This window comes from Alligator sinensis, unplaced genomic scaffold (genome assembly GCF_000455745.1).
Source record: "Alligator sinensis unplaced genomic scaffold, ASM45574v1 scaffold516_1, whole genome shotgun sequence".
Classification (NCBI taxonomy): Eukaryota; Metazoa; Chordata; order Crocodylia; family Alligatoridae; genus Alligator; species Alligator sinensis.
Genome location: NW_005841957.1, coordinates 3,263,103 through 3,289,544, shown reverse-complemented (window position 1 = coordinate 3,289,544; position 26,442 = coordinate 3,263,103). Strand labels below are relative to the sequence as shown.

At 42.1% G+C, this 26,442-nt stretch overlaps 1 protein-coding gene across 5 annotated transcripts in view; it reads left to right on the top strand.

Annotated features, from left to right (window-relative positions):
- Positions 1 to 18,485, top strand: part of LOC102380243 (phosphoribosylaminoimidazole carboxylase and phosphoribosylaminoimidazolesuccinocarboxamide synthase) — a 71,967-nt gene extending 53,482 nt beyond the window's left edge. For all 5 annotated transcript variants that reach the window (XM_025200153.1, XM_025200154.1, XM_025200155.1 and 2 more), the window contains 9 exons: positions 83 to 119; positions 243 to 440; positions 7,633 to 7,811; positions 12,081 to 12,260; positions 12,367 to 12,480; positions 14,941 to 15,024; positions 15,112 to 15,292; positions 16,561 to 16,719; positions 17,270 to 18,485. In XM_025200153.1, the coding sequence (XP_025055938.1) occupies positions 83 to 119; positions 243 to 440; positions 7,633 to 7,811; positions 12,081 to 12,260; positions 12,367 to 12,480; positions 14,941 to 15,024; positions 15,112 to 15,292; positions 16,561 to 16,719; positions 17,270 to 17,436 (1,299 nt within the window). In that variant the 3' untranslated portion in view covers positions 17,437 to 18,485. The remainder of the gene's footprint in view (positions 1 to 82; positions 120 to 242; positions 441 to 7,632; positions 7,812 to 12,080; positions 12,261 to 12,366; positions 12,481 to 14,940; positions 15,025 to 15,111; positions 15,293 to 16,560; positions 16,720 to 17,269) is intronic.
- The last annotated feature ends 7,957 nt before the right edge of the window (positions 18,486 to 26,442 follow it).

Below are 26,442 nucleotides of genomic sequence, written 5' to 3'. Positions count from 1 at the left end.
CTGCTCAGCCCCTCTCCGCGTCCCGCCGCCGCCGCCGTCGCTACTGCCGCCGCCACGTGCTAACGCCCCGTGTGTCCCGCAGGTGCCCGCCGCCGTCGCCATGGCCCCCGCCGGCGCAGGTAGGTGACCCCCGCGGGCGCGGGGGAGAGGGAGGGAGCCGGGCGGGGGTGTCCAGGGTCCCGTCCCCGCCGGGGGTGCTGTCTGGGGAGACCTGCTCACGGCCGCCGCCTCCTCGCCTCTAGAACTGAAGATCGGGAAGAAGGTGTCGGAGGGGAAGACCAAGGCGGTGTTCGAGCTGCCCGAGCTGCCCGGCTGCGTGCTCATGCAGTCCAAGGACCAGATCACGGCTGGCAACGCGGCGAGGAAGGACCGGCTGGAGGGCAAGGCGGCCATCTCCAACGCCACCACCAGCTGCGTCTTCCAGCTGCTCCGAGAAGCGGGTAAGGCGGGGGGCTGGTGGGGCCCCAGCCCTGCCTGGGGCAGCCTCGGCCCTCTGCAGCCCGTCCCGTGCCACCTCATCTAAACTCTGCCTAAGCCCTGGCACCCCAGCCTGCCGCAGGGACCCAGGGCGGCCAACCACCTGCTTCTAGAAAATGTGGATGTGTGGACAGGCACTGAGACTCCCCTGCTGTCCATGTATCCCTGAGAGAGATTGAGAGCCATCCACTCTGTCACAAGGCAGACACTCATTCTATTTTTTAACTCGTTTGTTCCAACATCTGTCCCCAGCCCCACCAGAGGTTAAGGGGAGTGGCTTCCATCTCCCTGGGTGCTCTTCGTGGCACCTCCCCTCGTTCCCTCCTCACCCCCCTCCCATCTCTACTTCTCCTCTCCTGCAGTTCTTACATCTTCTGATCTTTCTTGGTAGTGCAAGAGGGATGTTGTCACCGTGGCAGGCCAGAAGTGATGCCAGGGGCAAGGATGCCATAGGGTTATATTGGACCCATTGGGTAGTTGAGATGAAGTTAGACAAGCTTTTGAAAGGAAGACTTGCTTCTTAGGGTCCCTGTATATAGGGAGTGAGCTTACTAGGCAGCAAGTGAAGCTGAGCATAGGGGAGGGGCTGAGAGACATTCTGTGGGGGGGAGCAGACAAGCCATTAGTGAAAGAAAAGAAGCTGAGTATTGGGCAATCAAGGCCTGTCATAAAGAGAGCATGGGGGAGTCCTCACTTTCCTTCCAGGGCAGAGTAGCAGGTGATCACAAGGGGGGTGTGGTTGCAGGGGGGTTTCTTTGTGTAGGTTACCGTGTTTGGACACCTTTCTGGGGTTATTGCACACCTATCTGGGGTTGTTTGACCCTAGTGGCCTTTCCTGCCCAGAGCAGGGGAGCTGGCCCCATGATCTCGCAAGGTCCCTTCCAGCCCTAAACTTATGTGAAATGTATGGAAAGTATTCAGGAGACTGGATTTATGGCCCATCCAAATTCCTGTTTAGTCCTTGGTTCTTAGTATGTAGCCAGCTTATGAATTTGTTCCCAAGTGCGCCTTTTAAAGATGTTGGGTAGAATTCGCTTGGGCATGAGGATAGTAAGGCCAGAGACTGAAGTGGTTGCTCTGTGAAAAATGTGTTCCTGATGGTGAGCATATAGAATCATAGAAAATGAGGGCTGGAAGGGACCTCAGGAGGTCCTCTAGTCCTGCTCGAAGTGGGACCATCCCCAACTATGTCACTTCAGCCAAGGTTTTGTCTACCCAGGTCTTAAACTTCTAAGGATGGAGATTCTTCAACCTCTCTGGGTAGCCTGTTCAAGTACCCTCCTAGTGAGAGTGTGTCCATCCTTTTTATATATTTTTTTTTTTTTTTTCTGTAAGAGTTCATTTTCTTGCGTAGTTGCTGTTTAGCTTCACCCATGTAGTTGTCACAAGGCCCTTCAGCGCATTGGATCAGGTATACCACATTTTGGGGAAAGTCATGTGTAGAAACTGGATTGTGATGGTTTCTTTATGGAAGGTATTGACAGTAGTAATGGTGGAGACGTGCTGACAGGTTAAGCATTTCTTAATGCAAGGCAAAGCTATGTTTCACTTGATGTCTGTTGAGCAGTAGAGAATGTGCTTCTTATGATGAGCTGAGCAAGGTTTGGGAGCTGTTTGAAAGGCAGGGGTGAAGGGGCTGGGAATATTTCTCTCAAGGTATGATCTTCATCCAATATAGGTTGTAATTGTGTGATTCTTCTGATTGGTTTCAGGGTGGGGTGGCAGGTGATCACAAGGGGTGTGTGGTCACAGGGGGGTTTCTTTTTGTATTGTAGAAGGTTATTGAGTTATTTTAAATACAGGTACTCCTCACTTAACGACCTACCTGTTTAACGACCGCGCGGACTTATGACCAGCTCTCCGTAGAGTCGTAGAGCTGGTCGGCAGCGTGGCGTCAAGCTGAAGGGGACGTGGAGCTGAGCCCAGCACCCTCCAGCTGGCTCTGCGAACCCACGAGGGGGGAGAAGCATCTACCCAGAGGGCAGTGGCCAGGACTCACCGCCATGGCCAGCGCCTTCCCGTCCCCGGCTGTTTCCCTGGGGGCTGACTGCAGTCGGTAAGGGGCGGCTCCTCGCTTATCGACCAATTCGCTTAATGACCGAGTTGTAGGAATGGAACTCGGTCGTTAAGTGAGGAGTGCCTGTATATGGTCTTTTTCTCTACTGACGTGTCCTTGTTATTTAAAGGCAGATTTTAGGTGGGTCGAGTGGGCATCCCAGGTGTTCTCCAAGCAGATGTGGTGGTATCTGAGGGCCTGGCTGTAGATGACACAGCTTTTTGCGTGCTTGGGATGGTTGCTGGTCCTGTGGACATAGATGTGGTAGTCTGTGTGTCTGTTATACCTGAGACTTTCTCTCAGCACCTCCTCTATGCTGTGCTTAACTTATTGTGCCTAGCTTCCTATATTTGGAGACCTGCGGAAGAATGTTTTCCATTCAAAAACTTGTCTAACTTTATCCCAACTATATAGTGGGTCCAATAAAATATATCGCCCTAAGAAATCCTGGCCCCTCCGTTTTTTTGTTTTTTTTCCTTATCACTTTAGGCTGTCTGTAGAAATTACTGTTGGGCAGTGATTGTACCAAGAATTGAATTAAAAAGCCAAACTTAATCTAGTTTTTTTTTATAAATTTTCAAGCTGTGTAAAAAGAAAAGTCTATCTCTTTCTCAAGCATTTTCTATATCTTTTTAATGACATGGAGTGAGAGAGTTTTTGGAAACTATTCTAAACTGCCCTGGAGGTAAAGGTGAGGATTCCATTCATACCTGTGTGTGTCAGTTTAGCATGTACTAGATACATAAATGGATCAGGAATTTAGATCTTTCTGAGGTTTCAAAAATGCCTTTTTATATAATGTTGGGGTCACAACCTTGTTCCATAGTTTTCTGCAATGAAGTCAATGTCTTCTGGCTTTAGTAAGGCCAGATTTTTCACTACACAAGACCCTGCCTTAACTCTTTTCTGATTTAGTTCCCTCATCTATCAAAATGATGCTTATGTTTTTTTCAGAGAGAGAGAACTTATTTTTTCTGATAAATGGTCACTGTGATAACCTTCTAATTATATATCTTTGTAGCTTAAGCACTATTTTCTCAAATGTTTCTTTTTTAAAAGTAGATACTACTGGGTTCTGATTTGGGCCTCCAGATGCTAACGAATACAAGGAACAGAACGGGAGTTAGCTGTCTGACGTCGAGTTCCTGTTGGAGCATATGGACCAAGGCGCTCCATTTTTTTTTCCAGCTCCAAGTTGCACTAAACAGTGGCTTCAAATCTGCCACCTGCTTGTAGAGTGGGAATAAGTATTGACCTAAATGATTCTAAGACAGTGTAGATTTATATTGTGAAAAGTTTCACAAAATATTTTATTTCATTGTCTTGCCCAAACAACCTTTCAAAACTCAGATTTTGGTATTTAACCTGCAGCTATACTGGGGGTGGGGAGGAGATGCATAGATACAGGGATTTACATGTAACACAAAGACAATGATTTTGCTGTTCCTATTTGCAGGTATTTCATTTTTAAGCATCAGTCCTTTTTCATCTCCCTTAAACACTAAACCTATTTCTCACCCAGAAATACTCTGGGTAAGTGTGTATCTAATTTTAAACTGTGCATCAGTAGTTTAAAAAAAAAAAAAAAGAAAGAAAGAACAAAGAGCTTTAAGTAAAAACAAATTTGATCTGAATTTTCAAATTCTGAAAACAAACCAAGGATTAAATATTCAAAAGTAGGGACCCCAGTGTAACTGGGCTCTGCAGGGCACTTAGTGTTAGGCTTTTGCACTTTTTGTAAGATGACCTCTTTTAAAGTGTTCAAACAAAAATGTGATAACCTCTTTCATCAGGGGTTATAAGGAAAAACCTCCTTCCCTCTAATAAACTGACCAGGGTAAGTAAACTAACCAGAGTTGCAACAGCATCTGCAAACATATATATATATCAAGGGCACATTTGCTGTTTGCAGATGCTGTTGCAAATATATATATATAATTTTTTTCCCCCAAATTGGTTATCTGGTGACTGACTGGCACAAATGACAGGTCATGCTAATGCCTTATGAGCCAGGCAATTTGCTTATTTTGTGTAACTCTTCTATGTTTGAGCTTCTTTTCAAGGCCGTATATGGTACATAAAGTGTCTATAAACGAAGAGTTCTTCCATTTTTTGTGAAATTTTGATGTGCTAGTCTGAGCTCATAATATTTGCAACTCAAAGTGTCTTGGGAAAAAAAGCTGTAACAAAAGCATACACAGTGTTGGACACGCATTCAAAAGTAACGTTGTGCATAAAAAAACTACATATAACATGTCTTGATTGTACCCCATCACGTGTTTGAGGTAAAACACAGTTCAGTACAGGTAATGAACTGCAAACATGTTCCTTGATTGGAACATCAAAAAAAAGTTTGCAAAAAAGTTCCTGTTTTGTCCCAACTTGTCCTGTCCTGATATTAAATAATGAACATGACAACACTTGATTCTTTACCAAACTCACTCAGCACAGTGTTCAGTAAAGTATTTTGGGAACCTCATCCAGAAATCTGATGTCATGTGGATTTGTTGCTGTTTCATAAATTATAGTCAGCACCAGAAGGGCTGATGTTTGTGAGGACAGGGTAGATGAGCTCTAAATACTAAAGAATGGGCAGCTTTATAGAATTGCCATACCACTACTTCAGATAGCCAGCTAGGTAACTATGACATCATGGACGAATAAGGAGCTGACTGAACTTGATTTTTGAGAACTAATTGATTTAAAAAATCTGTTTTACTTGGGCAGGTAACCTGCAAAGATTGTAAACATGTCTGCCCATCACTTTAGTATTTTGTTTTAACTGCACTTGATCTAGCATGTTTTATAAATCAATCCTGAAATCCAAAACTTTAACTTTTTATTTAAAAAGTGTTTGCAGGTTGTCCACTGTGACCTAACTCATTACAGAACCTTAACCTCAAAACCAAGTTCAAGTTAGATCATGAATAGGATCAAAAAGAGATCTGGTACAACTTGTAACAAGCTGTTTCATAGTTGGTAGGGTCGGAAGGGGCCTGAGCAGATCATCAAGTCCAACCCCCTGCCATGGCAGGAAAAAGTACTGGGGTCAAACGACCCCAGCAAGGTGTTTGTCTAACCTCCTCTTAAAGACCCCCAGGGTAGGAGCCAGCACCTCCTTCGCTTGGAAGTTGGTTCCAGATCCTAGCCACCCTGACTAAAGTAGTACCTCCTGATGTCTAGTCTGTTTTTCTAATTGGATTCGCTAGACACTGCCCATTCTGTTTTTGGTCTCCAGCAGTTTCCTAGTAATTGAGAACTTGAAAACTAGCTTAACCTGGTAGGAAAGGGGAGGGATTTGGCACTGGATGGAGGAAAGAATACATGCTGAATCATCATTTTTTGGAATAGCCATTTGCCCATATCGGCTGGTGTTTTAAATATTCACTATTCCTACTGGTTCAGGCACACAGGAATGAATATGGTTGGTGTAACACTTGGTATATGGGTGAATAATTCTCTCTCTCACTTTCCCTGTGTTTAAAAAACTAAATCAATAGTTTTTTCCTGTTATAAGATCGGGGAAGATTATTTATTTTAAAAAAGCATTTGCAAGTTATCAGTCAGGTCTCTTGTCTGTCTCTCCTCCAAACCAAAAAGATAAAGTGACAACTCCCTTCTTCTTCTTCTATCTTTTTCCCCTCTTTCATAACTTTCTCTCAAATTCTCTAGTTACTAAGTTGTTTGTGAAATAGTAAATGCAGTAAGTTACTGCATCTTCCACTGAGAGCCTTTGTAGATAGCAAGCCATAGCATATCACATTTTGGAAAAAATGCCAGTGTGGTTGGATATGTATTTTCCTTTCAAACTTTCCCTTCAAAACTTCCTTTGAATTGCATTCCTTCCTGACATTTGCCAGTTGTGATTTTAAGACGCCAGTTGGAAAGTTGAAGTGCCTAAGTTATTCATTGGGACCAGTAACTTTGGTTTTATATACAGCTACTCCTCACTTAACATCATAGTTAGTTTTGCTTTAAAGTCACAGTTTTCAAGAACCTATGTTAAGCGAATCCAATTTCCCCATAAGAATTAATATAAAAGGGGGGGGGGGGGGGGGGGGTGTTAGGTTCCAGGGACACTTTTTTTTTTTTTTCCCCCAGACTAAAGACGTTATATACCTGGGTCCGCAACCCCCTACCCCTGCTCCCCCATGCTGTGGCATGGGCAGAGCAGCTCCCCGCTGCCACACACACTCCCACAGGCTGCGGGCACGGGCTCCCACCCTCTGCGTGGGGTGAGGGTGGGCTGCCCACTGCAGGCTGGGGGCTGCACTGGCCTCCTCCTAGTAAGGGGGCTGCACTTGGGGTTGGGCGGGTGGCCGTGTTGGGAAGGGGGGCTATGGGGTGGCTGTGGTGAATTTTGGGGTGGCTGTAGCCCACCCTGTAGTGCCGCCACCCACCCTGCCCTGCCTGCCCCGATTGCAGCCCCAGCCCAGCCTCTTCGCCAGGAGGAGGCTAGCACAGCCCCAAGCCCACAGTGGCTAGCCCACCTTCTCCCTGGGTACAAATCTGGGGGACACATGCTCCCCATGCCTCCCCCAGGGGTGTGCACAGAGGCGGGGAGCTGCCCCTCCAACCCCCTGCATCCCCCGGGTGAGTCGCCCACAATTCCATCTCATGCCCCACCCTGGCTGGGCAGCGCCTACCCCAGCCCCACTTCCTCCCTCACCATGGGGGTCTCAATCTGCACCCCCCACACCCCTTCCCTCTGACAGACTTGCATGCAGGAGGCTGCTTTCCACGCTACCAGGCTACATCCCTTGCTGCACACATGCACATACATGGCATTTATTGGTGACATTGGCTACTCTGGCCAAAAAAAAGCCTATTGCCTGTAATTTTCAACTTTCCTTTTATCGGTGCTGATCTGATATGGACCGATTATATCAGTGCATCTCTGCTGAGTACCCTTAGAAGTGAAGTTTAGCATATAGTTTTAGCTACAGACACATGTGGAGTGTTTTCAGAGAATCATAGTTTGGTGAAACATTTTTATTGGCTATATGGTTGATTTGATCAATGATGTTAGTAACTGTCAGTTCAGTCAGATGTGCACTTAGCAGTAGAAATGAGTTGTCTTTTTTATTTTTATTATCTAGGAATGAAAACTGCTTTTGTCAGAAAACACAGTGACACTGCATTCATTGCAGCTCATTGTGAAATGATCCCAATTGAATGGGTATGTAGAAGAGTTGCTACCGGCTCTTTCCTGAAAAGAAACCCTGGCGTCAAGGAAGGATATAAGTTTTACCCACCCAAAATTGAGATGTTTTACAAGGTAAATAATGCACTTTTTCTCATTTCAATTAAAAAAAAAAAAAAAAAAACAACAACTTCTAACAGACGTAAAAGAATGTTGCCTAGGTAGAGTCCTCATCAGTTTTACATGTGAAGATCGTTGAAAATAGTTTGAGGTACAATATCTGCTTCTGTCACTTTTAGTAGCTTTCTAATTCTGTTACGTTTCTTCTCTGCTGGATGCAGGTGTACAAATACTAGCTAAATGAGTGTGCCAAGGAAATAACAAAACTGACTATAAATTGACTATTCTTGCTTTTTAACAATAAGTAGTGCTTTTAGACAGAAGCATGGTTCAGGATTTGGTGGGGGTGTTAAACTGACTGGCATCCATTTGAAATTGAAGTGAAATTTGTCAGTACCATGCTCTTAAAAATCTATTGGTATGTTTTTGCAAACATAGCTAAAATGTTCTTCTCAGACATTGTTCTATATCACAGTTGTCTAGAAAGCTGGCTAGTCATGTGCTACAGAATCCTTCTCATTGCCAATTTCTAAATTCCCTTGTAATGACAGCTAAAATGTAGTAAATAGTTTAATGTTATTACTTTAGGTATTCTATCATTATAACTGCAAAGGGGATATTGTATTGATACACAGATGGATGGGGAGGGGGTGTCACAGACAAGAAGAAAGGAGAGAGCATGATAGGAGAGGAACTCCATCAGTAAGAAAATATCTGACTAAAATGTCCCTTAAACACAAGATTGAGAACCTCTGGATAGGCTGTAACTATACATCTCACAATATATGCTACATGATCATGTGAAAGACATGCCTTTTTGTCTTTGAGGAACCGGGGCCGGGGGGGGGCGTGAACAGTACACCCTAGTTATACCCAGTTCACTAGGGGTGTGTGAAATGGGCTGTATTCGATTTGGATTCGGCCCAGATCAGGGACAGTGATTCGATTTGGATCACTGTCCCAATTTTATTTGGCCAAATCCAAATCTTCAGATTTGGATGCCAGTGCAGCGATTCGGCTATAGACACAGCTTTAAATGTTTTTCTCTACGTACCTTGAGGTACCAGGCATGGCTTGTGAATGCTGTGATGGTAGGGTGGATGGAGCATCCCACAGGAGCATGGGGAATCCCCGCCGTGCCCCCCTGGCTCCTCGATCAGCCGCAGGGGGCACCCCAGGTGCCCCGCCAGACCCAGGAGCTGGGGGGGGGTCCCCACGCACTCTGCGTCAGACCCAGAAGTGAACTGGAAATGCTTCTGGTCCACTTCCGGGTCTGCTGCTGAGCGCGCTGGGGACCCCCCCGGGCTCCCGTGGGACACTCCATCCACCATCTTGGTGTTCACGAGCTGCCTGGTACTTTGAGGTATGTAGAAAAAACATTTAAAGCTGTCTGTGTCCGAATCATCAAATCTCTCCGAATCAATTCAGAGGGTTCCAATTCAATTTGGAGAGATTAAAGGGTCTCGTGATTTGATTTTGATTTGGAGATTTGGCCGCCAAAGCGGGCCAAATCTTTACCAAAATCAAATTGGCGAACGAAGCTTCGCACAGCCTTAAAGTTCACTCTACTTTTCAATATCCACTCTCTGCCACTGTGATACAGGATACTGGGCAATGATCTGACCTATAATTTGACCCAGTAAATTACATGTCTTACATTCTTATGTTATGTTTTGTTCTGGGTAAGTGTTGTGCTGTAGAGGCAGTCTGCTTTACCAATAGAGGTAAAATTGGCCTCATTTCACTCGCAGGGTATCTTGTTGTTTAACATTTAGGAGCTCAAAGGATAGTTTGTTAACTAACTAATTGGAAAACCTGAGAACAAGGAGAGGGGAGAATTCTAAAGGGTCTAATAGGGATTATAACGTGTGTGTGTGTGTGTGTGTGTGTGTGTGTGTGTGTGTGTGTGTGTGTACGCACGCGCACATGCACTCTTGTTCTTTCCCTTAGTGAGAAGGGAAGCTTCTTTCAAATGAACACACAGTGCTTTTGAAGGGAAAAAATATGAAACAAATGCAGCCTTTTACAGAGAACATGTTAGTTCACTATAACACAAGACTCTTAACACTCTTCTTGCTACTTGAGGTTTTCTAGCTGGTATCAACTGGAGGAAGCTGTGGTTCCCCAACACCTACTATTAAAATGGCTAAAGAAGAAACTAGGAGCTGAAGGAGTTGATTGAATTGCATTTTAATCACAATAAGGCTGTACAATGCTTGTCATAATTGGCTAATTTTAAGTAGATTATTCTGAAGACTGGCTACCTTTTATTTAATCACAACAAAGTTGCTTGTGAAATAGCCTCGAGTAGTGCAACAAAAACTTCAATAAGAACAGTTTTAATTGAATTTAAAAACTGTTTGGTAACAATCAAAACCTGCCCACCCTTTAAATGTGTAATTAAAGGTGGCAAGAAACAAAAAAAGGCTTTTCCCTTTGTGTTGTCAGTATACTCATTGCTCCATAAAGTACTCGTTGTTACTTCCAACAGGTAACCAAAAACAATGTGTACCCCAACTGCCCAAGATTTGTATCCTTAATACTGTTGAGATCACCAAGTCATGGCAAAATAATTTTCCAAATGGCTGTTAGGTTTTATGTGGATTTATTGATCAGTGATATGTAGAATATTTGTTCACTGAGGTTTTGAATTGGAATGCAAATTTTAACAGCATAAGATTGTTTCAGTGCTCAGTGACTGATGTTCATAAGCAATCGTCTATCCATCCTTAAGGTTTCTGAGAAAGCAGGTTGCTAGTAGATCTCATATAATGTGATAAAGTTTATCCATGATCTTTCATAGAGTCAACATGTCTGGGCACTTAATGGAGGCATTAGGCTCTCTGCTTGTGACACAAGACTCAAAAGCATGGTGTAACTGGTGGGGCAGGGCAGTAGGGCCAACTGCCAGGGAGGCTGGCTTGGTAGGAGGCAAAAAAGGGGTGCTGCTGGCAGTTGCACATTCACAATCATTAAACAGAAGTCATCGTTTCTGCTTTGCCCCAGGTGCTCAGTCACATCCCTACACTGCTTGATTGGGGAACTGTGGTATCCGGGATTATCTCTTCCTAGCCTTGTTTGGTAGGCAAAATGGAGCAAGGTGATAAGGGTGGTTAAGCTGGCTCTTCAACAGTGCTCAAGGGCTTTTGATAGCAGGTGATTTCTCTTTGAATTTCCATGCTGTGGGAAGGTGGTCCCTATAAAACTGCATTCTGCTCTCTTGTGTGCTGGTCAAACATGACAGCCTCATGAAGGGAGAAGAATGTGGCTTAGGTTTTTGTGAAACTTTGGGGGCATGTCTACACGTGCTTTAATGCTCATTAGGCTATTTTAATGTGCATTAAAGCATCACAAAACGGTGCTTTTTAGCTAATGCTCATTTAAATATACTAATGTGCATTTTTCTATCAAAATAGAGGTACTAGATTTAATGCGCATTACCTAAAGTGCATTAATGAACATAGATGTGCCCTGGAAGTGCTTTTTCTTGTTGGAAAGGAGCTTTAAGGGATCTGACCAATTAGAAGCCTGAGCCTTTAGTAGTATAAAAAACAGTCTTTCTACGTTTTAAAGCTGACTGGTAAACATACTTCTTTGTATATAACCGTTATGCCGATAACATGGGCTAGCAAAATCTACCTTTTTGGAGACTTTTATTATAGTATTCAATATTTGAGCTGAAAATATCATTTGGCTCATGCAACATTTTAAAATTCCAAGAATTGCATAATATGTTGAATGCCTCAGAATTAGCGGGTGAAAATTATGTTTTGAATTAAGTGTGTATTGGGTTCTTCTTAGGGATTCATAGGGTACTTTCTATGAGAGAGAGAAGATTGCAGCCTTTCATGACTTTCACAACATGTAGCTGAAACAAGCAGAGATTTACATTTAATTTGTTTGATAATTAGTTAACCATATAAAATGTTATGGAGCTTCTAGAAATGTGTACCAAACAACAGATTTGGGATTGCTGAGCTAAAAAGTTTAATCCCTTATTGTAAACTCCACTTTTTTTCCTTGTTGCACATCCCATATTTAGTATTCAAGTAAAGAACCCTCTGGAAGTAAGTTTTAAGATATTAATGTTTTTCTAGCAAACTACTAGATACTCCTGCAACTAAATCATTAAACATTTTACTAAAGCATTCATTTGTTTAAAAAGGTACAAAACCTGTTAGTGGATTCCAGTTGTTCTTATTTACAGTTCAAGTAGTCTGATCTAAAACCTGATGCAGATGCTGTTGTCTGCTGCTCCTTTAATGTGTGTGTTCTCTTTATCAGGATGATGCCAATAATGACCCACAATGGTCTGAGGAGCAGCTAATTGAAGCCAAGTTCTGCTTTGCTGGACTAATCATTGGCCAAACTGAAGTGGATATTATGGCCCACTCCACACAAGCTATTTTTGAGATACTGGAGAAATCATGGCAACCCCAGAACTGCACGCTAGTAGACCTGAAGGTATAAGAGAACCTGATTCTTCTAGACTGGGGCCCTGAAAATAGTGTGTAGAAGTCTGATATCACTCTACAGCTCCTGAAAATTAAATCTCTTGTGGTTTTGCTAGGTTGAATTTGGTGTTAACATGTCTACAAAGGAAATTGTCCTTGCTGATGTTATCGATAATGATTCTTGGAGGCTGTGGCCATCTGGTGATCGAAGCCAGCAGAAGGACAAGCAGGTGATGTCTTATTCTTCATTCTTTGCATTTGAATTGCAAATAAAAACAAACCTGTCACTTTTGACAGGACTTTACAAAAGGCATTTGGAGTCTGATTCCACTGAAGTCAGTTACAAAGATCATCTGCGACTCTTAACGGTAGAATGCTTAAGGAACCTTATGTTGAGAATGCTTGCGTCTCTTTTTAACAGACTTGCCAACAGCAGATTTAACTGTTCCAGAACATCCTGTGCAATGTGGACCTCCAGATCTAGCATAAAAGTAACCATTCAGAATGTGCAGCTATTAATCTTATACCTTAAGAGGCAAAAGCATGTGTTACAAAGGAAATGAGTCCAAGGTCTGTCTGTTTGCAGTGCCTCTGGGTTTGCCCAGACCAGTTTGTCCCATTTTGACTTTATTAAACTGATACTTCCTAGAGCAGTAATTCTCGACGAGGGTGCTTTGGCACCCTGGTGTGCCACAAGATCCTTTTAAGGGTCCTGTGGAGTGCTAGGCAATGTTAGCACTGTTAAGTGTGCAAACACCTCCACATGATTCACAAGGTAAACCCCAGAGGGCTTAAATAAGAATCCATAGTGTTGCAAACATTCTGACCTGTTCTGGGCTTTCTGAGTTCTCTTCAACAGAAAAACTTGTTCTGTTTTTCCATAGTAAAAAAACAAGCAAGAGCTGGCATTTTCTAAGGGTGCTTCAAGTCTAAGAAGGTGTCTCTCAAGTCTAAAAAGGTTGAGAATCATTGTAATACCTAAACTAAGCTGCTTAGTTAGACATGTTGCTGTCATGGGGATTTTGTCATTCTTGATACTTTCCAAATTATATGGACTCTGACGTTCAGAAGTTGCTATAATATATTCTATGTATGTGAAAATCCAAATCAGAAACTAGTTTTCTATTGCCATTACTAATGAACTGAGATTAGAAAGCAGCTTTAGAACAACTTTCCATTAAAATGTACCAAAATGCTTCCACAAATAGCTATTGTGGTGATGGCTACCATTAGGGTAATGATTGGCTCCTCTTGTAAAAGACTGCTCTACACAACTTGACAATAGACATGGATGGAAGGGACCTCTTGGGACATAGTCCCTTCCCTGCGATTGGAGGCAGCCACAACCTATAATCCCTTTCCATAAATTGGTCAAAGTGCTGTCTCAAGCTAGTTTTATAAGGCTTGCGATGCCACTATTGCACCTGTTGGGAAGCTTGTCTGCAACTTCACTCCTGTGATATTGCCAGCTTGGGTATAAAATGATCATGAATAAAATTTATTTTTTGTTCTTGTGTTTAATACTGTCCTTTCAGGTCAGTTAACTGGTGTTTGTCCTCTTAATTTGGTTAGAGAGAACAATTATATTTTCTTGGCCTTTTTTTCCCTGGGATAAAGAAATGAGAGGATGCTTGGTGAGCTTAGTCTCCTCTCATCAGATAGGATCATCAGGGGAATGACATGACTAATAAATAATCCTGCACCTTTTCAGTTTGAGGCCTTTTATCTTGAGCCTGCTAACCATAACTGTACACAGTATTGCAGATGAAGTCTTGCCTGTACTTTATACAATGGTATCGGCGCTTCCCTCTCAACTGGCTCTCCACTGCACCTCTCTATATACTCTCACAATACTTACATTTACATTTTTCCAGTCTTAGATCCTGTGGTGGGATAATCCTTAGGCCTCCTTTTCCTAGCTGATGAGTTTATACCTAATATCAGAAATTCTTATAATTTGGTCTTTAAATGCATGATCTTGCATTTTGAATAGCATCACTCTTAAATCTTGAAAGATGTCAATATAGAGGAGGGCGAGTGCATCTCAAACTTGCATCATCATCTAACTTCATTAGCATGGTTCTGCTTGTGCTAAGACTGTTTAAAAAGATTAAGCAAAATCAATTCAGTCACAAACTTGAAAATATCCTCCAGCTCAGTAATTGTCATAATTGGGTCCCCCTTTTAGCTAGTTCTTTCCTTCCATACAATTCTTAGACTAATCCCTGTCTTGTCTTTGTTTTAATGAATAACTTCCCACTAACAACACTGATATTCTGCAACTGAACCACACAAGTTGGGTATGTCCTGCTGTGGTCAAAGCCTCCAGTTCTAACTAGGCATGAGAGAGCTGCTGTAGTACATGTTAACCAGCTAAGAACAGTCTTCAGTCAAAAAATGATTGAATTGGGGGTGTTAGGACCGGAGGCATTGCTGCTCGTAGGATGTAATCGCTCTAAAATTTGGGATGAAGGGATTCCCTTGTCCTCAGGTTGGCCTGGACTAAAGGAGTAGGAATCTATTGCATTGTATATCTTACAAGAAAGCAAGTGTCTGACAACTAGCATACAGCCCTCTGGGAATGAAGGGGTTGGAGTTGCACCTTGTTAAAGTACTTACAATATTTTAATTTTGCACCAAATATCTGCACCTCCAAATACTGGTAACCTGTCTATTTTTATATCTTTCAGTCTTACCGTGACCTAAAAGAAGTGACTCCAGAAGCACTGCAGATGGTTAAGAGAAACTTTGAATGGGTTGCAGAAAGAGTGGAGGTATTCCTTCTTTACACTAATAAAGCACTGTACTTGACAACCTTGTGAACTGTGTTTAATCATGTTAATTTTCCTCTTACTTTCTAGTTGCTGTTGAAGACAAAGAGCCAAGGGAGAGTTGTGGTGCTAATGGGATCACCTTCTGATCTTAGTCACTGTGAAATGATCAAAAAGTCATGTGCAAACTTTGGAATTCCTTGTGAATTACGTGTGACATCTGCTCACAAAGGGCCAGATGAAACTCTGAGAATCAAGTCAGAGTATGAAGGTAAACCCCCAATAACAATGTGTTTAGATAAAATTGGTAACTTTGCCAAGCTGTGCCAGGAATCTCTTTTTTATCTTGGTGTGAAATGCCACAGGAAACATTCTGCATTTGCTAACTAAATAGATTTAGATACACCCTCCTGTCCAGACGTTACAGCCTTTCTAGGGTTGGTTTTGGCAACCATCAATCCCTCCAGATCATGGTATAAGAGTGAAAGGTTGTCCAGACCTTTGACATGTATGCCTAGGAAAGAGTTTTGAGGAATGGAGGCTGCCCAGACTTTTCATTCCTCCTCCCCCCCACTCTTTAGGCCACTGAGACAGAATCCAAAGTCCAGACATTTGGTGTCTCCATGGCTGTAGTTGTGTAAGTGTCTGGGAATCGAAGCCAGCCTCCTGTGTGTCGGACAGAGATTCTACCACTGAACCATGGGGGACTCCACAGACTCTCTAACGCACCAAAAAATCAACTTCTCCCTCTAGCCCAGCAGATAAGCTTGCCTAGATCTTGATAATATCCATGACCTGATTATTGCTCCATATTTTGTAGCAAAAGAAAAAAATGATTTTTTTTAAGACTGCCATATTGCTTTCCCTTCCCTCTTCCCCCCTCACCCTCCCTGTATTTTGCATACAGTGAATTTAAACCAAAGATGGCAAGTATCCTTCCTCAAGCTGAAACAAGGAGGAGCTGCTGGAGAGCTTCAGAGAATGAAAGCAGAGCAATAAATGAGTCAACTGAAATAGCTTGTGGCATTAATATACATATTCTGTAGCAGAAAAGCTTATTCAAAACCAAATACTATCTTTGCATAGGACTATTTAGGAGTTAACCTAGTTGGTGAAAGTGCAGATTTTTGCAGATTAAAATGAAGGCCTACAAACTTTGGCCTGTAGAACGCAGAACAAATGTTAAATTATTTTCATTGTTTCTCTTGAATCTCTGGTAATAGATTTAATGAATTATTAGGCAGTATCTATCTTTGGTCTTAAGGGTTTTGTTCCCCTGCTTGAAAGAGAGGGCAGGGAAGGGGTATTTGTTTTAGTCTTTTGCTTGTTGAAATCAGGGTAAAAATAATGAACTTGGGAGAATTTGACTTGGTATTTAGGAAAAGATGGAAATTAAGGCTGTAGTTCAAGTACACTGAGTTATCCAAATTTCTATAGGTTCCTTGTTGAGATCCAAAACTTTTCCAAAAAAAAACATGGAGGAAGGGGAAAAAAGTATAAAGCTTTTGATATTTCCTTATGAACACTTCTGTGTCTTAGGTGATGGAATCCCAACTGTGTTTGTGGCAGTAGCAGGCAGAAGCAATGGTTTGGGACCAGTGATGTCTGGTAACACTGCATATCCAGTCGTCAACTGTCCTCCACTCTCTGCAGATTGGGGTGCTCAGGATGTGTGGTCTTCTCTTAGACTACCCAGTGGTAAGAGGAATCACGCTGAACTAAATATTTGGGAAAGACAGCAAATGCACCTGCTGTAATAGCTAGCTAAATTGCCCTTCTCTAATAGTGCTGAAAACCTTGCTTTGTCCCATCTAAATTGATAGTTAAACCAGTACTGCAAACGGTTTGGGACACATCTTGATCAACTAGTGTCAGTAAAATAGCCATTTCCAGGTTTAGACAGAGGTGGTTAGTTATGTTAGTCTGAAAACAGACTAACTTCTTAAACTAAGTGTAAGAACTGGGGGCTTGGTGGCATGACTTCTATATTCTGTCTTTTAACTATTAAATTGATTTGTATGTTGCTGTTCCCAACAAAGGCTCAAGGCAGTTTACAGTAAGAAAACAAAAGAATGACAAGGGAACTAGAAGTTAGATTAGAGAAAGTAACTAAATCCTACAGTAACATTTGTGGGCTGAAAAACTACTTGTTAGATGACAGCTTGTGGGGGGGCATTAAAACAAAGTTTTAATGCCTATAGTAAGACTTGTTTTAGTAACAGGTATACCTCTTTTTTTTTTTTTCTAGGTCTTGGCTGTTCCACTATACTCTCACCTGAGGGAGCTGCCCAGTTTGCTGCCCAGATCTTTGGTTTAAGTAACCACTTGGTGTGGGCCAAGCTGCGTTCGAGCATGTTAAATACATGGATCTCCTTGAAACAGGCTGATAAAAAACTTAGAGAATGCACCTTGTAAATGGTTAAAGAAACCAACAAATATTGGCTACTCAGAAACAATGGCACGTGCACATTTGTTTTCACACTAAAATTTTCTTTTGGATGAGATGGAAATCCTAAATTCTTTCTTGTATAAGAGAGTGTTTTGTCAGGATAGTTGCTCAAGTCTGCAATTAGCCTCTTTTTTAACATGAAAGCATTGTCCAAATATTGATCAAATATTTGTAACTATCCTTTCTCAGAATAATGCTTTTTTGCCTTTCTCAGTGTATACTGTTGGCTATATTCAACATTAGTGTCAGAGTAATGGTTTAGTACAATCTATGCTGGAATCTATTACTTTTTCCCTTAACAGTATTACTATGGAATAGTATTACTGATAAGTCTCAGATTTATTAACTCAAATGGACTGCTTCATACAAAACAAAACATGCTTTATTGTTCCTCTGCTCTGTTATGAAAATCTGTGCTCCCATAACAATAACATAGCAAAAGCTTGCGATCCTAGCTAGAAAATAGTTTTGGAATGTGCTTGGACATCAAGCCTTCCTATCAGGGGCAGATAGGAGCATATGTAAGAATACTGGCCCTATTGAAAGACACTAACAGTCTAGCTTGCAATACTTCCTGAAGAAGTGATCTGTTAATGCTAAGGCTCCTTATCCAGCTATGGACAAGAGATGACCCTGGAGCAGTGTAAATAGGAACTCAGAACTAGGACTTTGCCTATTTCCTTAACAATTTAAGCCTTTTGCCCTCTTAATCACAGAAGAATATTTTCCATTTAGCTGTTTCTTGCTTTAACTGGCTTCTGATATCCTAGATGATGTCTTCAAACAATTTTTAGAGGAATTTGGATTGTTTGAGAGATAATCTTCCCCCTCTCTAAGTTGGTTGCTATGGAAACTTTATCAAAGTGCAGGTGCAAATAAATTGTATGTCAGCAAATACTGAAGAGATTCTTCACACAAATAACTTGTCTGTTTTTAATGAGGTATTGATTCTAACAGGTATGCAATTTCCTAATTCATGTAACATTGCATCCTTTCAGCATTACAAATAAACTATTTAAAATGTACACTTGTCTCATAAAGGTGCTTCTTTAATAGATACATTCCTTGGATAGCTTCTACAAGTATAAGTTGTATACGGTATTGGATAGATTTAAAATGATTGTTTCCAACAAAAAAACAATGAATGCAGTACAACTAAATTCATAGACTTTTTTTTTTTTTTTTTTTTTTTTTTTTTTTTACAAGCATGGGACAAAATGGTGTCATAGTAATTCTTAGTAGTTGCATGGAATAGATGCAATTTTCACATGTAAGCCTTTTCTCTACCAACAAGATGCACACCGTGATCTTCATAGTTCTCAATTGATGTATGTTGAAAGGAACAAGGAACCTCTGGTCCCAGTGTGGGTTCAGGAATTGGTTTATGCTAGGTGTTTGATGCCAATAGGCATTTTTTCTGTATTATAGGGATTTTTGGTCATCTATATTGAAACCAGACCTGTGTTAAACACAGGTGTCCCAGTTTACCAAATTACTAATAGATGGGAATGGCTGAATGTTATAGGATACATAGCTTTAAGTTTACAGATTTGTAACGCCTTTTAAACACAATCATTTGGTATATTTGTTTGTAATACACACTTCCTGTAACAATACACTCATTTTGCTGCTGTTATGAATATACATAGATTCTAGTATAAAGTTGGATTTACAAAACTGTCCAAAACTAATAGGGGTGTGTGTGTGTGTGCCTGTTTCCATATGCATTTACAATTGCTTTTACACCAGTTTGATTAGAACATTCTATATCTTTCTAAGTAGCTTCTAAGCTGACACTTGTGAGGCTATCCAACTGCTGTGTAAAGCTGGATTATTTTCCTTATTACTGGCTGACCGAGCAAAATCATTGGAAATGGGATCTAGTACTTTTGACCTTGCCACGTGCTTGTCTTATATGAATAGGCTTTTATTTTTAAGTATCTGCTTCCCAGCATGATCTATCTTTTGATTATTTTTTTTTTTAGGTGGGGTGGGAAGGTTGAGGTTTTTTTGGTGTGGTTAGATAAGCTGTAAAACAAAGCTACAGTAACTTTCTGTAGAAAATTGGACAGTGATAGTCAACAAGCAAACCCTGCTTTCTGCATCTTCCCATGATGCCTTAGCTGGAGAGTATATTACGAAGGTTGGGCAACCTTTTAAGAATTGTGGGGCCAAAGCTGACCTCTGGATTGTCCCAGCCTTCCCTGCTCTGTGATGAGGGCTACCTCTGCTTGTACTCTGAGGAACAACTAATTTGGTGGTGAGGTTCAGTGGAGGCTACAGTAGCAGGGCAACAAAGTACCCCTCGGCACAGAGTGGATGGAGGTAGGGCAGCTGCCTACTGAACAGTGGAGCAGCACATGGCAGAGGAATGTATGGTGCAGGCAGGCATGTGCAGGGTGTGCTTCTGCAGGTAGGATCCAATCTCTTCATGGGCCAGACTTAGGTTGCTGACTTCTGGTGTACAGCACAACAGGGATTTAAACATGGCCCCTTACTGCAAGTGCAATATAACCTATGTAGTTTGCTACCTGGATCCATGCTGTTGACAACACAGTTTCTGACACCCTACATGTACATGAGTGTTTAGCTGTAATCAAATTAATAACACAAATGCAGCACATGTTTTATAGCTAGTGTTGTTGTATCATTGTACTTCTACAAAATTGTCAAACCTCTGAGGCAGGCACAGAAGAACCAAAGTGCTAATGAACTTTGAGCCCTTTTTTTCTAATGTGAAAGGTAAGCATGGTAGATAAGAAAGTTAGTTTGTGGCTTAGTAGGCACCACCCAGTCCAGCAAGCCCCTATTAATGATAAGCCTGGTGGTGTTTACAAATGTTCCCCTTTGGGGACCAAATTTGTCTCTGTGTTAAAGTCTGTTGAACTGGCAGCTTAAAGGATCACTAAGGAACTGACTTGGACAAGTTTTCACTAAGTCACTGAAGAAAGAAATCGCCAGCCTGTTTGCCATGAGGTGCATTTTTAAAAATTTGGATCAACTGAAGTCTCCTTTGGTAATACGACAAATTTGACAGGGCTGAAATTAATGGCTACTAATCAGTTAATTCCCTGTTTTGGAAAATATGTAGTCTCTGTACCAAATGGGCAGTATTGTGCTTTGTGTTCAATCCTTGTTCTTTTGATGCATGCACTAGTTTCTGTGAACTGCAGACAAAGCCACTTTCCATTTCTAGAATAATCTGCTATCCCTAGAATTATTTTAAAAAACCCACATTTTTGGAGGTCCATTTCTATTGGCTAGTTTCAGTTGTGGTTAATGGATATAACCACATTCAGTAATCATCAGATAAAATCTGGTCAACAGACTTTTACACACCCTATTTTTTTTTTTTCTCTGAGGAAAAGGTTTGACCGATATCCTACATCTCCTCTTGATTTTTGAGTTTTCTCTCAAATTGTTTTTGAGGTAGGGCCTACTTTCTCCAGTCTTTTCTGGTTTCACATAACAGGCAAATCTGAAGTGGGCGAGTTTTTGTTTATTCTGTTTTGTTTGTTTTAAGCTTTTCAACCACAAAGCTTTTGTAGCAGAGGTTGAAAATCTAATACAAGAAATAGCTTTTGCTGTTACAATCTGTTAAGACTGAGCTTTTTACTAGTTTTGGCAGTTCTACTCATCTTTGACCTGTTGTTCGGGTTTCATCATAACATTTTCTGAGTAAAGTAGCACGTTCCATTTTATTTCTGAGAGTCAAATGCTCTTTGAAATGAAAGGAATTCCTATCAAGTGCTACTGTGTAACTTTCATTTGTATTTGAGCATAAACAGGAGTATTATAAACAAAATATTTAGCTATTGGACACAGCAGTCCAAACTAAACTTATTTGCTGATTTGCCCAACGCCACTTGCAGGAATTGAAGTCATGACCGACCACAAGATGAACATGAGCCACAAATGCAATGTCACAGCTAGTAAAGCAAATAAAACCCTGGCTTGCATCTATAGAAGGATGTTGAGAAGCTTGAGAGAGTCCAGAGGAGAGCCACACGCATGATCCGAGGGCTAGAGAACAGGCCTTATGCAGAGAGGCTGAGAGTCATGGGACTCTTCAGCCTGGAAAAGCGCAGGCTCAGGGGGGGGACCTGGTGGCAGGGGGTGGGAGCGAGCCTGGGGAGGAGGTAAGTTTCAGTGTGCTTTCCTCTTTTTTTAATAAAAGCACACTATCTGTAACTAGCTCTTACAGGGAAATTGGAAGAATTGCTCAAGCTGTAAAGAAACTTTCTGATCAAAGCCCCCTCTAGCACTTGAAGAGTCCCACTATCTCATGGAACAGTTCTGAGACTTAAGAGTAAAAATCCTACACAGACAACACTGGCCAGGGAAAGTGGCAGATGCATGCAAGCAAGGGCTGCAACATTTCCTAAAGCAGTGGTTAACATTAACAACATAGTATATTATAACCAATAAATCCTTTCCCCTGTAATGGTGTATGGTAGATATAAATGGAGCCATTTATTCTCTAATCATCAGTAGAATACAAAGTTAAACTAGTAAAGTCAAACATCTGTCATGAATTATTGTATTAAATGCTGTAGTTGCCCTGGACACAGACGGCTGTAAACCCTCAAAGTTTTACAAAGTACTAGCAACCAAACTTAACTGAAAAAGTTGGGGACACGTTGCACTAGTTCAGTGCAAATACCCAGAATATTAGTAGTTAGTGTACCATGGTTTAACAGGATAGACAGACTCAACACTAGAAAGAACTGGAGTCTAGCATTTGTCCTTTCATATTGGAAAGGACTAACTAGCACATTATTTTTGTTGACTGAAACAGGCAAATCCTTACCATTTTTTAGTCTGCTGTAGTATATTTGTTCACTTTTAAATCTATTTGGGAAATTGTGCCATAACATTTGAAAGGCAGTTTCCTCCCAGATCAACATGTTCTTGAATTATATTTATGTTCTTAAATCATTATATCAAGATCATAAGTGCCACACTGGCACAGATCAACAGCCCGTCTAGTCCAATATCCCATTTCTGATGGTGGCAGTAGTAGACATGTTAAAGGGAGAGTATATGGATAGGGCAAGGCTGAAATGATCCATCCCTGCCGTCTACCATTAGCTTAAGGATGTTGGAGGATGTATCCCTGACTGTTCTATTTCATACCTATTTAGGGACCTGTCCTCCATGAATTTGTCTAATCCCTTTCTGAACCTGGTTATATTACCTGACTCTACAGCCTCTTGTGGTAATGAGGTCCAGAACTCAGCTATGTACTATGTAAAATTGTACTTCCTTTTAAAGACATCAAAGGATTTTAAACCAATAATGAATGTAGCTGCTTTTTTAAAATATAAAAAGTACATATTACACTAATGCTTTGTACTTGCTGCCCATTTAAAAGCGTGAAGTGTAAGCCATTCCAGTGTTTGGATACTGGCCAATCTTCTACGTGCTAGCAGAGCAACCTCATAGCCTGATACTTTAAGCAGAAAAGGAGTTGCTGACAGAACTTGCTATGTTAAAGTTTTCCACGGTGTTTGGACAAAGCTGTTTGTGTGTCTTAATGTGGGAAGTGTATTATTCAGATGCTAATATAACTTATCCTTATTTGAGAACTCCCCATGTAATTATAGAGGTATCTTAAGTACTGTATTCTACTGAGGCCAGGGCTAGCCTTAATTTTCAGCTGAGAAATACTAATAAACAAGGAAGGGACAAACAAATTGCAATGCATGACCAATATGAGAACTTACTATATGACAGCTGCTCTGCAGTGCCTCTTCACTTATGGTGCATAAGAGGAAAGCATAAAAGGAAAACTAAAAGGGCACTCAAAAAGTATCCAACCTAGCTTATTTAATAAGATGTGAGGGCCCAGTGTTTCACAGATCAAAGTACCAGTATCTTGATGAAATTTTTTATTAGCAATTATTTTTGTTTAAATCTGTGCAGAGCCTACACAAGGTCAGATTAGTCAGTCAAAAAAAATTCCCCCGCCCACCCCTTTCTCCATTTTTTTAGCGTGCTGATTCTATACATCCACAGGATAGATCTGATCCCAAAAAGTTAAAGACGACGTACTGGCACCACAGAGGGATTATGTTCCCCCAAAAAACTCAGTAATGGAACTGGGGAGAAATCAGCACTGAGCCAAGGTCAGGAAGCCCTAGAGAGGCCATCACATTAGAACAAGTTAATGCAAACCACTTGATTGAATTGGAAAGACTGAATGATAAAAGATCAGTCAGGTGCACAGAGGCAGTGGCATTCAGTACTGGGTCACTGTATGCCATTGTTAATGAAGACTTGGGTATGAGATAATATCAGCAAGATAAGTGTTCAGAAATTAAGACTCAACATTTCCTGAAACATAAGGATAGTTTTAGGCAAACAGGAAAAATCATGAGCAATAGTTTTGAGTGTGACATAAGTTCACCACTTTGATCCAAAAGGCAGAGCATATAATACAAGCATAATGTAGCAGGCTCACCTTTCGGAGCTTGGTTTGAGTCCCAGGCTTGAGATCCTGCTGTTTTGATTAGTGGAGCCCATCCACCAATCAGGAGGCAGCAGGAGAAATAAAGTCACGCCCCTTTCCTGAGGGGAGGGTGAGGAGAGCTTTCATGGACCAGATTGAAGACTGTAAACTGTCAGGTCCAGAAGACTTTGGGGGCGGAGCCCTGGAGCGTATAAAAGGAGCTGTGTGCCCAGCACGAGGGTAGATGGGGGGGGCTCAAGAAAAATGGAGCCAAGAAAAGCCAGGGAGCTCTCCCCCAGCGGGCAATAGGCCCAAGGCTCCTGAAGCTGCCACTGGAGGAGCAGCCTTATGAGCAGTGCTAAGACCGCTTGGGCTGTTGACGGCGCACAGGGGCGGTGCGTGGAGACCCAGGCTTTGGGAGCCACAAGAGGCGGCTCAAGCCTGCAACCCCGGCAGGGCCTGGAGGGCCGCAGTGAGGCAGCTCAGCAAGTGGCCATGTCCTATGGTGCACAGGGTGGCGCATGGGCCCAAGCCTTGGGAACCAGGGAGCAGTGAAGGCTGCTTGGGTTAGCCACACAGCATGAGGATAGCTGGCTGGAGCCTGAAGGGCCCAGCCTGTGCTAAGAGAGCCCTCAGTGCAAAGCCAGGGCACAGGGAAATGGTAGTGTTGCAGCGTGAGGCTCAGCACCCAGGAGCCAGCAGCAGTAGTGCAGCAGCTGAGAGGAGCTGAGCCCTTGGTGCCCAGAGTGGGGCACAGGGTGGAGAGGAACCCAGCAGCGCGGGAGAGGCCTGGAGAGGCGCTCCAGCAGAGGAGACCCCATCGAGGTGCCACCACCACCACCTGAGGGAGCGCGAGTCATTGGGCCCTTGGGTCCCACAAGAGAAAGAAGTTTCGGGCGGGCAAACCCAGAGCAGCCCCCACCCCCCCCCGCCTAGTCAAGGCCGTAAGGGGAGGGGCCTTGGTGCTTCCTGGATGCCCCCCAAGTGACCCCATTGGAAGGAGGACTATCTCTTGCCATGGGTCAGGGACTATATTAAGGAATAGATTGTTCATGTTTGCGCCTTATATTTTGTAATTGAAATGTTGTATTGTGATTTAGGTGAGTGTTCTCTGTGTAAATATATATGATATTTAGTTTTATGTTTATGTATATTATAACAATAAATTGTATATAGTTAAGAACTTTGGGCTTGGGCTAACTCTGTAGAGGAAAGAGAGATCTGCTTGAAATTCTGCCATCCCTCTCGCAGCACCCCCTCCTGCCTACCCATCCCATTCAATTGAGAATAGGGCACACCCTTGGGAGCACCTGGGTTACAATTGTCTCCATCTTAGAAGAAATTCAAGGAGCTGGTATCAGCTGGGAATATCACAGACAGTTTTGGAGGACAGCAAAGAAATGATCATGACAGACTAAATTCTCAACAGGCAAAAACATCAGTGTGGAATACTATGCTAATAAACTGCTGAACTTACAATAAACCATCACAAACACACACGACGACAAGTTGAGGAGGATGGTTTTCTAGGACAACACATCACCCCACGCACCCAAGGCTTCAGTGATCACAGCAATCAAATGTGATTTTCAGCTGTTTTCCCCTATAGACTATTCACCACATTTGACTCCATCAGACTCCTGCTTGTTCCCAAAGTTGAAGGAAGACTTTTATGGAGTGTTTCGATGATTACTGAGATGATTACAGCTGTTCCTGGATATATAAGTAAAGGACCTTTACAAAACAATGCTGCTACAACTTGACTATGCCCAAATCCTCCTTTTGATATCAAGGCCTAAGTCCTCCCTTGGCTATAGTGGAAAAAAATATATGAACACAAATGGTGGTTTGTTTTCTTGGCAAAAGGCAAGGATTTGTATTTGTGATATCTTTATTGGACCAACTGCAGGGCTGGGATAAAAGTTAGACAAGCTTTTTAGTGCAAGGCATTCTTCATCTGGTCTGAGAAAGGAAGCACATACAGTGAGGATTAAAGAACAGTGGGTAGAGCTGTAAAATTGGAGAGGGGAGGAATCCTCAGTAGAAGACAACCAATTACCAGAAGTAAAGAAGCTTTACAACTGGGAGATCAAAACCTATCAAAAGGGAGAAAAGTTCATTATCACTTGCAGTAATTAGGCAACAGTCAATTCTCTGGATCAGATGTCTGCATAAGAGATTTGGTCAGGTGCCTGATTATGAATCTGTTTGTGTTTGACAAACCCAATTTGAGTGACACAGCTTGTTACAAGTTTTGCAGATCCATGTGTTGTCTGAGTTGGAGTCTAAGTTTACAGCACACTGCTTCCTTCTTTCTTGCTTTGTTTTCATCTGTTGGATCAAAACCACTTCAAGATGAGCTGCACCCCATGCCAGATGTTCCTTCCAGATTGGACAGGATTCTGTGCACTCCTGCCAGCTTTCTACATTGATGTTCATAGATTCATAGATTCATAGATGCTAGGGTTGGAAGGGACCTCAATAGATCATCGAGTCCGACCCCCTGCATAGGCAGGAAAGA